This window comes from Hoplias malabaricus, chromosome 10 (genome assembly GCF_029633855.1).
Source record: "Hoplias malabaricus isolate fHopMal1 chromosome 10, fHopMal1.hap1, whole genome shotgun sequence".
In the NCBI taxonomy this organism is placed as follows: Eukaryota; Metazoa; Chordata; class Actinopteri; order Characiformes; family Erythrinidae; genus Hoplias; species Hoplias malabaricus.
This window is the reverse complement of record NC_089809.1, coordinates 20125304-20142631: the sequence shown is the minus strand read 5'-3', so window position 1 is coordinate 20142631 and position 17328 is coordinate 20125304. Positions and strand designations below refer to the sequence as shown.

The 17328-nt window shown below is 38.5% G+C and overlaps 1 protein-coding gene across 2 annotated transcripts in view; it reads left to right on the top strand.

Annotated features, from left to right (window-relative positions):
- col15a1a (collagen, type XV, alpha 1a) overlaps nt 1-17328 on the top strand; it is a 95540-nt gene that overhangs the window by 54859 nt on the left and 23353 nt on the right. The window contains exons 6-20 of one of the 2 annotated variants that reach the window (XM_066682467.1): nt 1328-1454; nt 1885-1931; nt 2792-2983; nt 6773-6799; nt 7813-7875; nt 8355-8432; nt 10555-10611; nt 10769-10909; nt 14180-14233; nt 14340-14375; nt 14513-14644; nt 15094-15159; nt 15293-15328; nt 15636-15668; nt 16705-16767. In XM_066682467.1, the coding sequence (XP_066538564.1) occupies nt 1328-1454; nt 1885-1931; nt 2792-2983; nt 6773-6799; nt 7813-7875; nt 8355-8432; nt 10555-10611; nt 10769-10909; nt 14180-14233; nt 14340-14375; nt 14513-14644; nt 15094-15159; nt 15293-15328; nt 15636-15668; nt 16705-16767 (1152 nt within the window). Of the gene's footprint in view, nt 1-1327; nt 1455-1884; nt 1932-2791; nt 2984-6772; nt 6800-7812; nt 7876-8354; nt 8433-10554; nt 10612-10768; nt 10910-14179; nt 14234-14339; nt 14376-14512; nt 14645-15090; nt 15160-15292; nt 15329-15635; nt 15669-16704; nt 16768-17328 lie in introns of both variants that reach the window. The other variant, XM_066682466.1, reaches the window with a different exon arrangement.

Genomic DNA, 17328 nt, shown 5'->3' with positions numbered 1-17328 from the left:
CATGGAGGCTGTCATGGCCTCATGTAAGGTCACATAATAAACATTAGAAAATGGCTGTGAGGATCACCCTCAGTCACTCTAAAAGTCACTACCCTAGCAGCTCCTCACAAAATACATTAGAACATCCATTCTTTTTATTTATATGTTTCTTTATTTCTTTCCTTATTCCTTGGTTAAATTTTATGGTTCTGGTTTTATTACACCTTTCATGTCTTTGTATTTTCCTTGTGTTACCTATTGTCCAAATGAACAGCCACAGGTGAGGCAAAAAGTTCGACTGTTCTTAAATTTTAAATATATAAATTATAAATAATAAAGACCAGCTGAAGGATTGTTGGGCGGCACGGTGGCGCAACAGGTAGTGTCGCAGTCACACAGCTCCAGGGGCCTGGAGGTTGTGGGTTCGATTCCCGCTCCGGGTGACTGTCTGTGAGGAGTTGGTGTGTTCTCCCCGTGTCCGCGTGGGTTTCCTCCGGGTTTCCTCCCACAGTCCAAAAACACACGTTGCAGGTGGATTGGCGACTCGAAAGTGTCCGTAGGTGAATGTGTGTGTGTCTGTGTTGCCCTGTGAAGGACTGGCGTCCCCTCCAGGGTGTATTCCCGCCTTGCGCCCTATGATTCCAGGTAGGCTCTGGACCCCCCGCGACCCTAAAACTGGATAAGCGGTTACAGATAATGGATGGATGGATGAAGGATTGTTTCACTTGTGACTGTATGATGGCTAGCTTGCTGATGTCCTTGCAGTGGCAGTGTTGGGTTAGATCTGATAAAGCATGCTAATTCATAACAATGAAACTCCTCAAAAATTGTTTTCTGGTGTTTGTCTCCTGAACCTTGGACAGATAAAAATTGCTAACCCCTGCTGGTTAAAGCTGGAACAGCATGTTTTTTTTGCTATTTTTCCCTGAAGCCTGGAGGGGTAACCAAAAAAAAGAATCTGCCAACAGTTGCTGGTAAAAACTGGAATAACACCATGAGTGTTGGTCTATGCATTTTTAGTGTGTACAAAGGGCAGAAAAAGTCTTAGGAACCTAGTAGTTTCAACTTTTTTTTTCACTGTGTCCTTCTATAATAAAGCTAGTTCTCCAGCTAGTTAAGACCTAGCCATTGTAAGGTCCTGATTAAGCAGCATAATGTTCATGATTGTAGATATGCAAATTCATGTATTAACAATATGAAGAACTTGATACCAGTCTGTCACAAACGTGTCTAAACCAAACATGCTGAGGCATTTTATGTTCTTTTGATTTGTGGGTTAAAGTGTCCTTGAAGAAAACTTGAAAAGTCTTTTACAAAGTGGCCTGTTCTCCTGCTCTTCTGCTTACAGCTGGAGGAGGATGAGACTGTTCCTGTCAGTGAACCCCCTACTGAGCCCTCCTCTGGAGCTCCATCTGATGATGAGGACCTGGAGGAGGGGTCTTCTGGTCAGGACATCGAGATCATCCCAGAGAATGGTGAGTTTGCTAATCATGTTTAAAGTGGCCTGTGAATAACAGCTCTATGACGTTCTCTGCTCTACAGTTCTCTGCCTCCAATAACTGAATAAAATAAAGAAAAATAAGCTCTAAATAAACAAAATCTGAACAGAAGAAAGATATGTGTCAGCAACATTGTTTAAATTTCCCTTTTGACCTGCCTCACTTTAGATGAGAGGTGGTCCTTTTTTGCCTCAGAGGGGCAGCTGAAGTGACAAAAACTATTCATCCCACCACCACCTACCGATCTTCTATGACTGCTTACTATTTCTGAGCGATGTGTATGTGGTGGAGGGCTCTGACTTCACTTTTTTTGTTTTGCTGTTTTATAATGTCTAGTAAAATAGGATGTTTCTATCACCTTTAATAAAAGATGATGTTATTTTTTTCTTTTTGTTTGTATATACAGAGCCAACCAGGACAGAGGAAGCTGTGTATCAAAAAGGGGATGTGAGGGTAAACACACTGTTGTTTTGAAACCAGCTTCTGAGCATTGATCATTGTCTTTTACTGTAGTATTCCACACAGCGGTGGTTCTAGCTTGTTTGGTGCCCTGGGTGTTCCCAAATTTATTTTCTCCCCAAAGACTGTTTAAGTTCAAAGTGCACAGTAGAATGTGCTCAGACAACAGAGACTGAGCTGACTCCAATGGCCAAGATTTGATCTTGAATCCCAGTTGCTTTATAGTTTCTTTGGCCTTGACTCCTCATCACTAAATACGATTACTTTGATATTTACACTGCGACAGAGACATTGGTCAGTGAGATAAACTTAGAACCATACTCTGGAACACTGGTCAGCAAGATAGCTTAAGAACCAAACTCTGAAAACTAGTTTAGACATTTCACAGTTATATCTGCTCCTTGTCATATGATTGTGAAGTAAAAATTGTTTTTTTTTTCTTATTAACATAAAAAACAATAATTTACTCAAGCCATTTCAGATCAAAATCTAATCACATTCCTAAAGGGTAAGCCCATAATAATGCAACACAGTGGCAGACATTGCTGTGGAAGATGTGTATTCTATTTTGTCATGCCTAAAACGTCTAAATTTTAGAATATGGTTGCAGCTAAACTAAAATGGAGTAATTCACTGTTTCCAGTTTTCCATTTTCTCTTTTTAAATGAAAATTCAACAGCCAAAAGCAAGACCCTGCCCGCCATGTCGTCCGTGCCTAAGTCTTGTTCATCTAATTTATGTGAAATAAGTGTTTATGTTATACATTGATTTGTTTTTCTCAAAAAAAAGTATAGTGCTTTCTAATGTGTTGTATCCCAGGTCCATTATTTTGTTTGCTATTTGGTCTTGGACAGGAGTATCCAGTGATGATTCCAGGACAGAAAGGGGAGAAAGGAGATCCTGGACCACCTGGACCTCCAGGACCTTCAGGCTCCAGCCCACCAAGTCCAAGAGGAGATAATTCAGCTTGGTTTGGAGAACCAGGATCCCAGGGCCCTGAGGGTCCACCAGGACCCCCTGGAGCTCCAGGAAAGGACGGCATGCCTGTAAGTGCATTAGAATTAGAAACAGCCTTTAGTGTTTGTGTAAGGCTTTACACTAGATTTTAGCACATAGCTGTGAGGATTTGATGGCACTCGTCCACAACAGAATTATTGATGGACGATGGATTGTTAGAACTGGATAACTGAAGCCATTCAAACCCTTCCCAAAGTTTTTATGGAGGTTATAAAATGTATGTGTCTACAGTGAGTGTGCATTTAAGTACCTGAATTCACTAAAATTAATGGGTGTCTACAAATTCATTTTTTCTGCTATCGTATTGTAGATTTATTGTAACAGATGTCTCAGGGAGTTAATGGATAATAAACACAGGGTACATTACACAATAAACTGAAAGCCACTCAGGTCATTGTGTTTTAAAAACTTTGTTTCCAGTGAATGCAAGTGAGCTGTAAATCTAAGCTGAAATGATGCTCTCTTGTGTCTGACCACGGTGTTTCAGCACTGTCGTCATGCTGCACCACATCTGACTGTTTCTGCTTAGCTCTTCACCATACACACTGAGGCCTTTGGCAGATGATTAAACCTTTTCGGCTTGATTCAGAACACCCATCACTTCTGCTCCGTTCAGCAAACTCATTTGGCAGCTCTGTCACCAGCATGCTGGGTTTTTTTCAGCTATGTCTGTTGTTTTGAGAACCATACATGGATTAAGCCTGATCTTGTTTTGTTGGTTATACATCACAGGTCATCAATCTCATTTAAGAGCCTGTCATTACCTTGTAAAGCAGACCTTTAACAGTATCACAGCAGTTTTGCCATTCCCATTTTTTCTTTATAATATAAGACTGGGTTTAGTTTAGCTGTTATGTTCTCAGTAAGAATGTGCTGGCAGCAGCTTTAATGTGAGTTTATTGTGTTACAAAATTACTTGTGTTCAGGTCCTGAGACAGAAATAATTAGCCATATCCTCTATCACACCTGTTTATACTACACAACAGATGTACATTTTGATGTTTTAGGCCTTTAAGCCCAATAATGGGCCCCTTCTGATACGTTCCCAAAAAAAATACATTCTTGAATTCAGTGTAAACTATCTCAGATTCACAGAAATGAAAATGCTTGGAAGAAATTACAAAGGAAGCATTTAAAAGGCTGACAACAAACAAAAAAATAAAATAATAAAAGGTGATATATATGTAAACTAACTAAATTATATACTATATATACAATGTATATGAACATTTTTAAACATATGGACATATGAGCTTCATTTGAACAGTACCGAGAGATGGAGTCTAAACTAAATAAATAAAACAGAACAAATTACTTATAAACACAAGTTTTAAAACTAAAAATTGTACATTTCTTGTGAAGAAAAAGTTAGAACACCCCTATATTTATTACTGTTTAAATATCTGTATATAGAATCAGATGCACCACATCAGCTACAAATGATTAGACCATCATTAAAGAGGACATTGGAGGAAGCTCTTATTTAAACCTCAGACATTAGTTTGATTTGCCCTTGGGTGCTGAAGTGAGTGGTGTCACCAATGCAGAGATCTAAATAGAGGCCTTCAAGAAGGTTATAGACATATATCAATCTGGGAATGGATGTAAAAAGATCTCAAAACAATTGTAAATTATTTTCCAGACAGTAGAATAACTGATTTCTAAGTGGAGAACATTTAAACCACCTGCCAGCATGGCCAGGTTAGGCCCTCCTAACAAGTTCAGTCCAAGTTCAGTTCAAAGAAGTCTCCAACAATCCTAAAATGTCATCACGGGACCTACAAGTGGCTCTTACCACAGTTGATGTCAAGGTACATCCATCTCCATCAGGGCCTGGCAAGCTCTCCATCATAGAATCTGCTATGAATTATTCACTGTATCAGAGGGTGCTTGAGGAAAATGTGAGACTATCTTTCCAAAAACTGAAGCTGAAGTGGATGTGGACCACGCCACATGACCAAATCAGAGCCCGGATCTTAACCCTACTGAGATGCTGTGGTGTGATCTGTGCATTCAAGAAACCCCTTAAATATCACACAGCTGAAAGAATTCTGCATGGAGGAATGAGAAAATCCACCTCCCGGTCGATGTCGGAGACTGGAAGATGGTTACGGGAAACATCTAATTGAGGTTATTTCAGCCAAAGGGGGAAATACCAGCTATTAGGGCATAGGGTGTCCTAACTTTTTCCTCACAAGAAATGTACATTTTTGTTCATTACATTTTACAACTTATGAACTTATAAATAATTTTTTCAGTTTAATTTGTTTAGTTATTTAAGCTCTATCTCTCAGTACTGTTCAAATGAAGCTTGTATGTCCATATGTTTAATAATGTTCAAAAAGAGAAAGGTTTTTATGGTGTGTCCTAACTTTTTCACATGACTATATATAGTTCTTCCTCTTTTCTGGGGTCATAAGGCAAAATCTTTTTTACATGTATTTCTTGCTTTTTATTTACTTGAAATATGCATGCTTAACACAAAATTATCTTAAATAATTACTAAAAATTATAGAGAGAATACAACTACCTAGGCCTAAACTGAATGTTTTAGGCTTGGCTTGTTTTTCTAATTTTTGCTTTGCACTTTCTATAATAAAATTCAAATTGCTCACGTCTGTCTCTAGTCTGTGCTTACGTCCAGTAAGCAACTGAAACCGGGCTTTCTTTACACGGATTTCTCAAAAAACTGGGGGGTACTCTTCCCTTCCTGGAAAAAAGCAGAAGAATGGTACAACCCCCTTTCCATTACAGACGTAATCAACTGCGGTGTATGCGTAGCTGTACTAGACTATTTGTAGTTACACTTTGCATTTTGGCTTGGGGTTGTGACTTTTGTTGTGCTCTGTTGATGTTTTTTTTTTTGTTTTGTTTTTTCTCATCACATTACACTTGGCCTTAACAGTTATTTATATTGTGGCCTTTTCTGTTTTTAAGAAAATGAGGCAACAACAATACAGCAGAGCCCTGCTCAACCAGAGGTAGAGTTAGCTGTAGCCACCCTTTAATCTTTATTTGATTAATGCCTCCGTTCCTCTTTTTTTTTAATCTGAGAACTGATGCACGGCACGGTGGCGCAGCAGGTAGTGTCGCAGTCACACAGCTCCAGGGACCTGGAGGTTGTGGGATCGATTCCCACTCCAGGTGACTGTCTGTGAGGAGTTGGTGTGTTCTCCCTGTGTCCGTGTGGGTTTCCTCCGGGTGCTCCGGTTTCATCCTACGGTCCAAAAACACACGTTGGTAGGTGGATTGGTGACTCAAAATTGTCAGAATGTGTGTGTGTCTGTGTTGCCCTGTGAAGGACTGGCGCCCCCTCCAGGGTGTATTCCTGCCTTGCGCCCAATGATTCCAGGTAGGCTCTGGACCCACCGCGACCCTGAACTGGATAAGCAGTTACAGATAATGAATGAATGATGCCATTTTTGACCATTTTTGGATTAGACTATATTCAGTGTCTGAAATTACGGTACTTTTCTATTTATGAGACTCAAATAATTCAAATTCAAATACACACACACATTAGTGAACACACACCAGAGCAGCAGGTGGCCTGGGGAACGTTTGGAGGTTTAGTGGTTTGCTCAAGGGCACTTCAGGATGTTCCTGCCGGTCCTGGGCATGGAATCGGCAACCTTCTGGTACCAAGCCCAGTCCTCTAAGCATTAGACCAAGGCTGACTTTGTTCCTTCAGCATCAAGTGCAGTTGCTTCTAATGTTAACATATTTTCAGTTTGTAAGTCAGGCTGTTTCTGTGTCTGAGTGTCTGGAGTGTCTAATCCGACTTAATTCGACTTCAACAAATATCATTTGTTTTCCAGGGTAGCAGTGGAAATGATGGCGCAGCAGTGAGTATTAATCTCTTTCCTGATTTGTGGCTTCAGTGTGGTCTTTATATGGTCACTGTCCAATGATATACAATAGTAACATTACAGGAGAAGGAATAAACCTTTGTAACTTTCAGTGGAAGTGGATGTAAAAAGTTTTATTCCTTTGAGTAATTTTGGAGCTTTTCTAATGGCCATTCAGAATGAAATTTTGACAGTTTGAAAAACAGCCGTTGTGTTCAGATGATGTAGTAAACTAAAAATCAACAAGATGCATTTTTTTAAATGGACAGCAAAGATATGTAGATGTGTATATGTGTAGAAGTTAAGACATGTTGTATGCAAATGTATATATTTTCACCACTTTTGTCACGTAATTTTGAAAGCAGAAAAGATGTCTTTAATGAGAACAAATATTCCTTAGTCTGTATAAAAAAAGTTAAACATTTTTGCTTTTAAATTACCTTACCATTCCATACCAGTTCCAGACCAACTCAAACGTCAGTGTCTCACACATGTGCAGCAGAGCTGACATCTAAGCAATAGAAACAAGTGCAATTGCATGGAAATGTTTTGTGAAATGAGGGGAGCAGAATAACTCTGCATGCAGTTTTATTATTGGTTAGGCATGGCTGGGTGATTGAAGACTAGAATGTGACCCAGCAGCAGACACAGAGAAGGGAGCGAGACTTCAGTGGTGGTCCCAGACCCTTTCATCTGTCTCTAGGTTTGATTGGGGGATAATAGCAGCACCTGCCTCCACACCTGTGTGTTGATTAAACCAAATCTTGCACTGTGACCAGCTTTTCTCCCCTTTCACAATGAGGGGTTCACTTCACACATATGGGTTGCATTTGTGTGTGTGTGTTTGTGTGTGTGTGTGTGTGTGTGTGTGTGTGTGTGTGTGTGTGTGACATCAGACTCTCTTTTTGTTTAGATTCTTTCACTAATTGGAGTTGAATAATCGAACAAATAATAAGTTATAGATATATGTATATTGCAAACAATATAAAAACACGTTATTTCTCTTGCAGGGTGAAACTGGACCTCCAGGGTTTCCAGGCTTACAAGGTGATTCAGGCCTCAAAGGTGAAAAGGTAATAACAACCATCCTTTTAAATGGTTATGTACTTTTTCACTGTGTAATCTGGAAAGGCTGGAAATCATTACTTAATTAATAGAAGTGGCTTTCATTGTCATGTTTGTTTTTACTCTCTTTTGCAACCCTATTACAATGCAGTTGCACTATTAACTGATCAATTACATACTTACGTGTGGAGTTATACTTGAGTATGGATTCAGAACACAGTTTTATGCGTATTTATTGTAGTAATTTGAGATTAGTTTTAGATGAAAACTATTCTGTTAGGAATTCCAACTGTAATATATCATTTTTCTATTTAAAAAACTGTAATATTGTTTGAAATGTAATGTTTTTTTCTGATTATTTCTGCTTATTTCTAGTAAAAAGTAATGAAAGACAAATTACACTACACATTTTATTTCTTCTGTGAGAATGGCAGCTTCTAAAGATTCACCGGAAGAACCTAAAGTATTTATACGTTTTGTGTTGTAGGGTGATCCTGGAATTGGTCTTCCTGGACTTCCTGGACCTCCAGGACCACCAGGACGATCAGTGGGGTCACGTTATGTGGTATGTACTTTATCCTGTATCAATTCATGCAATTCATGCAAGCAAGTTTATGAACAAGAGAAACTGTACAGAAATCCTTGCTCTTTGAAGCAGAAAATCTGCAAATAACCGGAAATGGCTTGTAACTCACTTACTCACTCACTGACATACTCATTCACCCATTAGAAATTACACCACAAGGGGTGCTCTATTTCTCACATACTCATATAAAGGGACTGCCCACAAAGTATGCTATTATGCTTAGCTTCAATGACACTCCTGTTACCTTGAAGTTTCTTAATAAAAATAAGGGGGGATAATTTTACACATGACCACAAATTGGCATCTGTGCAAAATGTAAATGAAACACAATGCAAAGGTGTGCAAATTATTAAACTGTGTTTGTATTTAAATAACAATTGGTTAAAGACTGTATTTTAAATATATCCTCATTTTGAATTTGACGCCAGCAAAATGTTACACAAAATTTGGATGGGGCAACAGAAGACTGGTAATGGCATTATTGGCTTTAAACTTAAATTTCAGAGAGGCTGAGACTTTCAGAAATAAAGATGTGGTGGGGTTCACCACTCTGTGGAAGACATATACTGAAGCAATCCAAAAATATATATAATAGTAAAGAACTTGAGGATTTCATCATTTACAGCACATTATATCATTAAATGAATCAGAGAACAAAGGGAAATCTCTAGATGCAACAGACAAGGCCCAATATTGTCTGGCTCTAGTCTATAAGCCCCCAGGTGTCACTGAATTAAAAACAGGCACTCTTCTGTAGTGGAAATCACTGCATGGGCTCAGAAACACTTCCCAAAACCACTGTCTGTGAACATTCACAAACGCAAGTAAAAACCCACAAATGCAAAATAACCATAAACAGGATCCAGAAACACTTCCTCCTTCTCTGGGCCTGAGCTCATTTAAGACGGATTCATGCGAAGTGGAAAAGTGCCCTGTGGTCCAACAAATTAAATTTTATAATTCTTTTTAGAAATCATGGAGGCTGCATCCTCCTAGCTAAAGAGGAGAGAGACGATCCAGCATGTTATAAGCACACAGTTCAAAAGCCAGCATCTGTGATGGTGTGGGTGTGAATTAGTGCACATAGCATGGGCGACTTGCACATCGATACAGATTTTGGAGCAACATGCTGCCATTCAGACAGTGTCTTTGTCTGGGAAGTGCTTGTTTATGTCAGTAAGGCAAGGCCAGTCCACATTCTACATGGATTACAACAGCATGGCTGATTAGTAAAAGAGTCTGTGAGCTAAACTAGTCCAGATCTTTCACCCACTGAAAACAATTCATTCATTCATTTATTCATTCATTGCCTGTAATCCATTGCCGCTTATCCAGTGGGTCCAGAGCCTACCCGGAATCACTGGCTGCAAGGTGGGAACACACCCGGAAGCGGCGCCAGTCCTTCACAGGGCGGCACACTCACACTTATGGATGCTTTTTGAGTCGCCAATCCACCTACCGTGTGTTTTTGGATTGTGGGAGGAAACTGGACCAACGCAGACATGGGAAAAACACACCAAATTCCTCACAGACAGTCACCTGGAGCAGGACTTGAACCCCCAACCCCAGATCCATGGAGCTGTGTGACTGCAACACTACCAATTAATGTATTATGACATGCAAAGCACTATAAAAGAGACCCAAAGTGTTGAGCAGCTGAAATCCTATAACAAGCTAGGATTGGGAAAACAGTTCACTTTCAAAACTACAGCAACTGGCCTCCTCAGTTCCCAAACATTAACAGTGTTGTTTAAAGTAGAGATGATGAAACACAATGGTAAATATGCCCCTATCCCAACATTTTTTGGAATGTGCTTCTGGAATAAAATTCAAAACTTTCTATTAAATATAGTGTTTAAATGAGTTGTCTTTATTTACATTTTGCAGTTTCCTAGATTTATCTATGTATTTATTTATTTATTTTTGCAAATGAGTTCCTTCTAGTTACACTTAGTTTAAGTGTCTCACTTTGATTTAATAAAATCCTATTTTTAAATAAAAAAAATATTTTATATATTTTAACTACTACTTAAAGGATTGTATTGGTATTGGTATTTAGTTCTGAAGTAAGCTAATTCTCACATTTACTGTGCAAATTTAGGATGCAATTGACGGATCAGGATTTGAGGATTTTGACAGTGACAGTGAAATCATCAGGGTGAGTGTCCTCCTCTTTCTATCATATGACTTGAGTTTTGGATATTATTAATGCAAAATGTACTAAAGTGTAAAAAAAAAATTGGCTTAAAAGTAAATTATAAGTGAAGAGATTTTAAGACTTGTTGGCTAAATTAATTAAATTTATGTTTTACCAGGGTCCACCTGGTCCTCCAGGGCCTCCAGGGCAGCCTGGACCCCCTGGCCCTGCTTTAGGGCTCTCTCCAGGGCCTACAGGGCCTCCAGGAGCCCCTGGAAAAGATGGGAAAGATGGAGAGATTGGTAAACCTGGAATTCCTGTAAGTATTTCTTTTTTTCATGGGATGTTGGACTTGTAACATACTTGCATGGAACTCTTGCTATGATTAACATTGATTACTTCTAAAGTTTCAAGACAAGTGTGTGATGATTTTAGAGACACAGATTGAAAGACGTTAAGGAGTAGCTATGGAATTAAGTACAGTGTAAAACTTTCAGGGACAAAATATGTGTTTTTTTTATTAAATACAGTCTTGTAAATATGATTTTGACTGAAGAATCAAAAGCACAGAAGTTGCAGCTCTAATCAGCTTAAAAGAGTGGTTTTAATTCATCTTGTTCACCAAAGGACATATTGAAAAGAATCTAGCGTTATGACTGATGTAGGTGACTCAGTTCATGATGTAGGTGTTTTGTTAGTGTGAACAACTTTCACTCCAGAACACTGGGGTGTCTCCTTTCATCACTCATTGCTTTGTACAGAGATCTGCTAAAGCTGGGTCAGCATTTATTTGAGTGAGAGATGTGTTGATTACCTGTCTCAGCTGATCCATGCTGTGTTTCAGGTAATTGAGGACTGGTTTAGTGGTTCTGGATTTGATACTGGTTCTGCATTTGATGTTGAGTCTGGAATTGAGGCTGGGTCTGCATTAGAGCTTGTCTCAGAGATGGACTTAGCTGAGGTATAGAGTGTGGTCCTGGCTACTAAATTAAAGCAACAGGCCACAAAAAGGCAGGATTTCCCCTCAACATGTTTCATTCGCGTGCGTCTTAAAATAACACACTGCATTTTGCATTTGGCCTTCGGTTGCCTAACTGCTTTAGTTGAAACCTGCTGCTGTGTGTGTGTGTGTGTGTTTGTGTGTGTGTGCATCAGTTTAGTGCGCGTTAGTAGAGATACTAGTAGAATGTCTGGTTTTAATAGCATTGTAGACATTTTCCAGAGGAAGACAATAGCACTGACTCATTTCAGTTATCTTTTCACCATCCCACCATTGCCTCTCCACCCTACACACCAATGACATACATTCATTTGTCATCCCAGAAGGGTATTAATGGAATTGGTCATTATGGCCATTGGCCATTGTGTAAGAATTGGGCGACAGAGTGAAACAACAGGTAGTGTCGCTGCCAAACAGCCCCAGGATCCTGAGCTTGTGGGTTCAATCCCTACCACAGGTCTGTGAGGAGTTTGAGAGGGGCCTGAATAAGATCTTTTTTTTCTTTACCTGTATGCTTACGCTGTTTTATAATTGACAGTCTATTCTTTTGGAATATTAGAATTTTCAAAACATGGACCATGGACAGAGCAGCTTCCTGCATGTTTTACAATAAACCATGTGACTTACAACATATCATAATGTACCACATTGGAACACATACACGCAAGTACATGTCCTCAGCATCTAGTTCACACTAACAGTGGCAGGATGAAACCGCACCAGCTGTGTGTGTGGTCTGTTCTCCTGTCCTGTTAAATGTGTTCGCATATTTAACATCTCAATTTCAAAACCTGGCCAAGGACGCTTGTCAGAATATTGTCAATAAAATGTATTTGGTTGTTTGCCAAGTGGGATACAGAACAGTAACATCAGCCAAATTTTGTGATAATATGTATATTTAGATTTTTTATTTTTTATTTTTTGGTTCAATATGAGTGGTCCACACAAGATTTATTTGCCATTAAAGTACTACAATTCCTTTAACGTTAGCTTTGAGATTGAATTACTTTGTTATGTTTATACTGGGATTACACTGTCAAAGAAACTGTTAATACAAGTGCTTTTAAATACTGCACTTGTAAAGTCTACAGTTTAAGTAATGTTCATTTTTAATATGTTTCAAGTGTTAAAGCAGAGAAGATCAAAGTAATCATTCCCAAATATTTTACCTCTGAGGAGAGGGAGTGGGAAAGAGCGAGACACTTCTCAGGCCAATCAGATACTGAATTAATCCTGTAAGCTTCTCAGATGTATGTTTGCACACAAAGTGCTGAATCTGCTCTACAACTGTCAGCTGAACCTGTTGCTGAAGAAGGAGCTGAGAGAGCTTGGCTGCAGTCTGCTGTGTGTGTGCGCGCGTGTGTGTGTGTGTGTGTGTGTGTGTGTGTGTGTGTGTGTGTGTGTGTGTGTGTGTGAGAGAGAGAGAGAGATGGTTTGACTGAAACCAAATGCTTTTCATGGAACATGAACGTCACTGTGTCATTGAGGGGAAGCTGCCTTTTATGTATGAGTCGCCCTGAAGCTTCGACTAACTGTTCAATCACATCAAACATCAAAGCAAACGTTCTATTTACTGACAACACAAAACAGAAGCAAAAATCCTTTTCATCAGTGATGAAACTCTCTTAACTCTTTTTGCTCTGGTGAACTGGGAATATTTTCCACATATTCCAAAGCTTCATACCTTCACTACCTTTTGTGTTGATCTAACAACACAGCCGCCTCCATATTCATTGCAACAACATCCTAACAACCACCTGGAATTCCATACATATCACTTAGCAACAACCCAGCATAGGATAGGATAACATAGCTACCAAGCATAGCACATAGCAACTACATAAATCAGTAGTAACAATTTAGACCTTGCAACCACCTTAGATACCTTGCCAAATGCTTAGTAGCATTCGAGGAGCTGCATAAATATAATAGCAACTAACAAACACTACCTAGCAACCTAGAAATGACCTAGCAACAATTAGAAACATTATAGCAACCACTTAGTAACACCCTAGGAATGACTAGGGATATCTTAGTAAACCGTAGCAACCGCCTGGAATACCATACCAACTGCTGTTTAAACAACAAAACAATAAAAATCACCCTTCACCAAAAAAATAAGTTAACCTCAAAATGACGTGAAGAAATCATACACAACCAACATATTTAGTTCTTCATCACTTCATAAACTAAATAAAGTTGTAGTTGTGTTAGTCAGCTGTAAATCTATCACTACTGAGCACTGTAAAAAAGGCTAAAAAAGTGGTGTACCCAGAAACACAAGTTGACTAGAGGTTGTGGATATTAATATATAACAACACATTTCTGCACATAGGTCTTCATCAGGGACATTGTAAAATAGAAAGATTGTACTATTTAGACAAAGGAAATCATAGATATTGGTAATGTGTTGGTTAGTTTTTATTTTGGGGTCAGACACAGATATAAATTGTTAGTAGTCAGTTCATCCAGGTCTCATCTCGTGAAACTTAGTTAGCACATATAATTATTTAGGATAGGTTTACAGAGTATAGGTGAAGACCAGAGCACTGGATTGGTGTAGGTACTGATGATATTATGTTTTTAAAGGGTGCAGATGGCAGGAATGGAGAACCAGGAAAAGAGGGCCCAAAAGGCAAAATGGTGAAGTGTGCATAAGTTTTGAATCCCTGACTAATTATTATCAGTTTCATTTAGGCTCAATCTATAACTCCTAAACCTCTAATTGTTATTGTGGTTTGATTGTTAGGGTGAAGCAGGGTTGCCCGGAGCGATGGGATCTAAGGTATATCTGTGTGCCATCTTTCATAGTTCATTTTGACACTATTGTCATAGCATCTTCTCTCTGATTTAATACATCTTGGCACTACTTTATAGAAGAAAATCAAAACAATGACATTTAAATATCATTTTCTCTCTCAGGGTGATCCAGGTGAGCCAGGTGTCCCAGGACTATTAGGACCTTCAGGACCAGAAGGTCCAAAAGGACAACCAGGCCCTCCAGGACCACCTGGACCTCCAGGTCCACCTGGCCGCTTCAGTTTTGATGTTCTAGTAAGTTACAGACCAGGTCTAAGTCAGAACATCCTTGGGTTGCTTGGCTCATTATTGCTTTTCTTTTAATGTAATAATGCTTTTATGTGGCCAAACAAAACCAGACAGTTCAGAAACGCAACATTCACCCCTCAAGACAGCTAATTTATCATTCTGTGTTGAATGTTGCTCCATCTTTTGAACTTTTAAAATAATCTACAGGAAACAATTTTTGGGTTGGTAACATAAACAACCTCAAAACTGTATCTAACTTTGCCCAAACCAAAATCATATATAATGATTAATGAATTCATCAAAGCCAAAGACCAAAGACAAAACAAACAAAACACTGTATAATCTCTCTCTCTCTCTCTGTCTCTCTCTCTCTCTCTCTCTCTCTCTCTCTCTCTCTCTCTCTCTCTCTCTCTCTCTCTCTCTGTGTGTGTGTGTGTGTGTGTGTGTTTCAGCAGGATTCTGAAGGCTCAGGATTGGGTGGGGGCAGTGGTTTAGGAACTACCCTCCCTAGAGGGCCACCTGTGAGTGCCTTTGCTGTTGTTTGATGAACATTTTATATTTGCATATAATAGTTTTTATTTGTAAAGACATATCTGATATTTACAGTAACAGACTGCACATTTTATCTTACATCTTATGTCTCCTTCTTTGCAGGGGCTTCCAGGTCTGCGTGGCCCACCCGGACCAAAGGTGGGTTTTTATGTACCGTGCTACATGACATTTTGTGGTTTATAGTAAATGACATAATTATTATCTTTTAGGTTTCGTATTAAGCTGTTAGGTATTTACTTTAACATCATATTCAAATCATGAACATGCAAATTTGCCTATTCATAAATTAACTAATTTCTCCAACATTCATGAATACACATATCCTATATTTGAGTACAGATTGCCAAGGACAATCATGACTTTAAAATCATAAAAGGCAAAGATTCCTTATACAAATACATGTTATATCTGACTTTGCATTGTATGGTGCATTGGTATTTTTCAGGGCAAAGATGGTCTTCCAGGTCCTTCAGTAAAGGTTAGTTGGTTATTGTTTGAGTGTTATTTGCATATATAAATGAGTACATGTGATACTGAAATAATAATCTTCAATTTCAAATACATATGATGACATTTTGGATGGAGGCCCCTGAAGATATGTTCAGTATTTCTCTTAGCTCTTCGCTTACCAAAAAAAAAAAAAAGGTCTTGTTTGCTACCGTGTAGGGTGGTTCTCGGATATTCACTTTAATGGAAATGGAATTTACTATAAATAATATAATTCATTATTTTCTTAGAATTCAGATGGTATAGAGACAACTACCTATGGAAAAGTCGGTGTCTATTCACTATATAATTGTATATCAGTGCCTGCCATTTTATGTTTGTGATCAAGTTAAGGGAGCATCATTCACACAGCTTTGATAAATTTGACTTGAAATTTTCCTTTGGCTCCATTTCATGTTCAAACCTACAATGTGCTTGTTTTTGATCGTGTTTGATGAATGAGGCCCACTGCTTCCCATTCCTGGTTTCCAGAGGAAGCCTGCTATTCCCGCCCATTTGCTTCCCATTAGGACTTAATTTACCAAATAATTTCACCGCATCACATCTGTTGGGGTCAATGGAACTCACCACACATATTTAAATCATCCTTCATGTTTATTATACACTCTACCTTCATGTGAGAACATACTGAAATTGCTCTACATTGCTTTAGGCTGGGGACAGCTGTGATGTAAGCTAAAACAATCCATTCAATTTCAGTTATGACAATTTTATTAGAAAATGAAAAATTATATGTTTGCAATTATCACAAACGTGTCACAGAATCCAAAATAGTCCAGATTTTCACACACAACACACAGATGAGCCACTATTTATAGTGACAGTACAGTGTTTTCTTCATACTGCCGCTAAATATTTTGTCAACATGTATCCCTTATACAGTTGCCAGCTATTTAGAATTGGCAACATGTTTATTCCACATGTCATCATTGTTTTTTTCACCAGGCAAATGTGGGGTTTGTTTGAAATGCTGTCCATTGAATGTCATTCTTCTTTCAATCCTGTAGGGGGAGCCTGGACCCAGAGGACCTGATGGCTTACCTGGTTCACCTGGACTTCCTGGAAGAAACGTCAGTATTTCACAAATTGTTTAAACTCTTAATTGAACAGAGACAGATATTTTATTCCTTTCTTTATTTATGTATCAAATTAATGTAATGGTTAAGATTGACAGGTTTGAAATGCTGGTGCTACCAGCATTTAGAAGCATACTGCTGAAAAATATATTTTCCAGCACCAAACTAGAATTTATTGGATGATTTTTCAGTCTTATCTCTTTAAAAAATATAATAATAATAATAATAAAAATAATAACAGCAACAACAACAACAACAAATTAGTTATAAGCAAACATAAATGTTTGTAAAACGCAATACAAGCGTACGCAAAAATAAATAAATAAATAAATGAGCTGAAACAAATCAAATTCACCACTGTGGTTTATCACCCTACCTTACAATTATATTATTAATCATTTGTGAACTAAGAAACTTAATTGTTGCACATTTGAAAGTGTAATTTGTAAGTGTAATTTGAAAGTGTAATTTGGAACAGATGTTTGGTTTTGCACCTCTCACTGACAACAGCCTGGATGGTCCCTTTCTTCTTTGGCAAGGAGAACTTGCTGTATG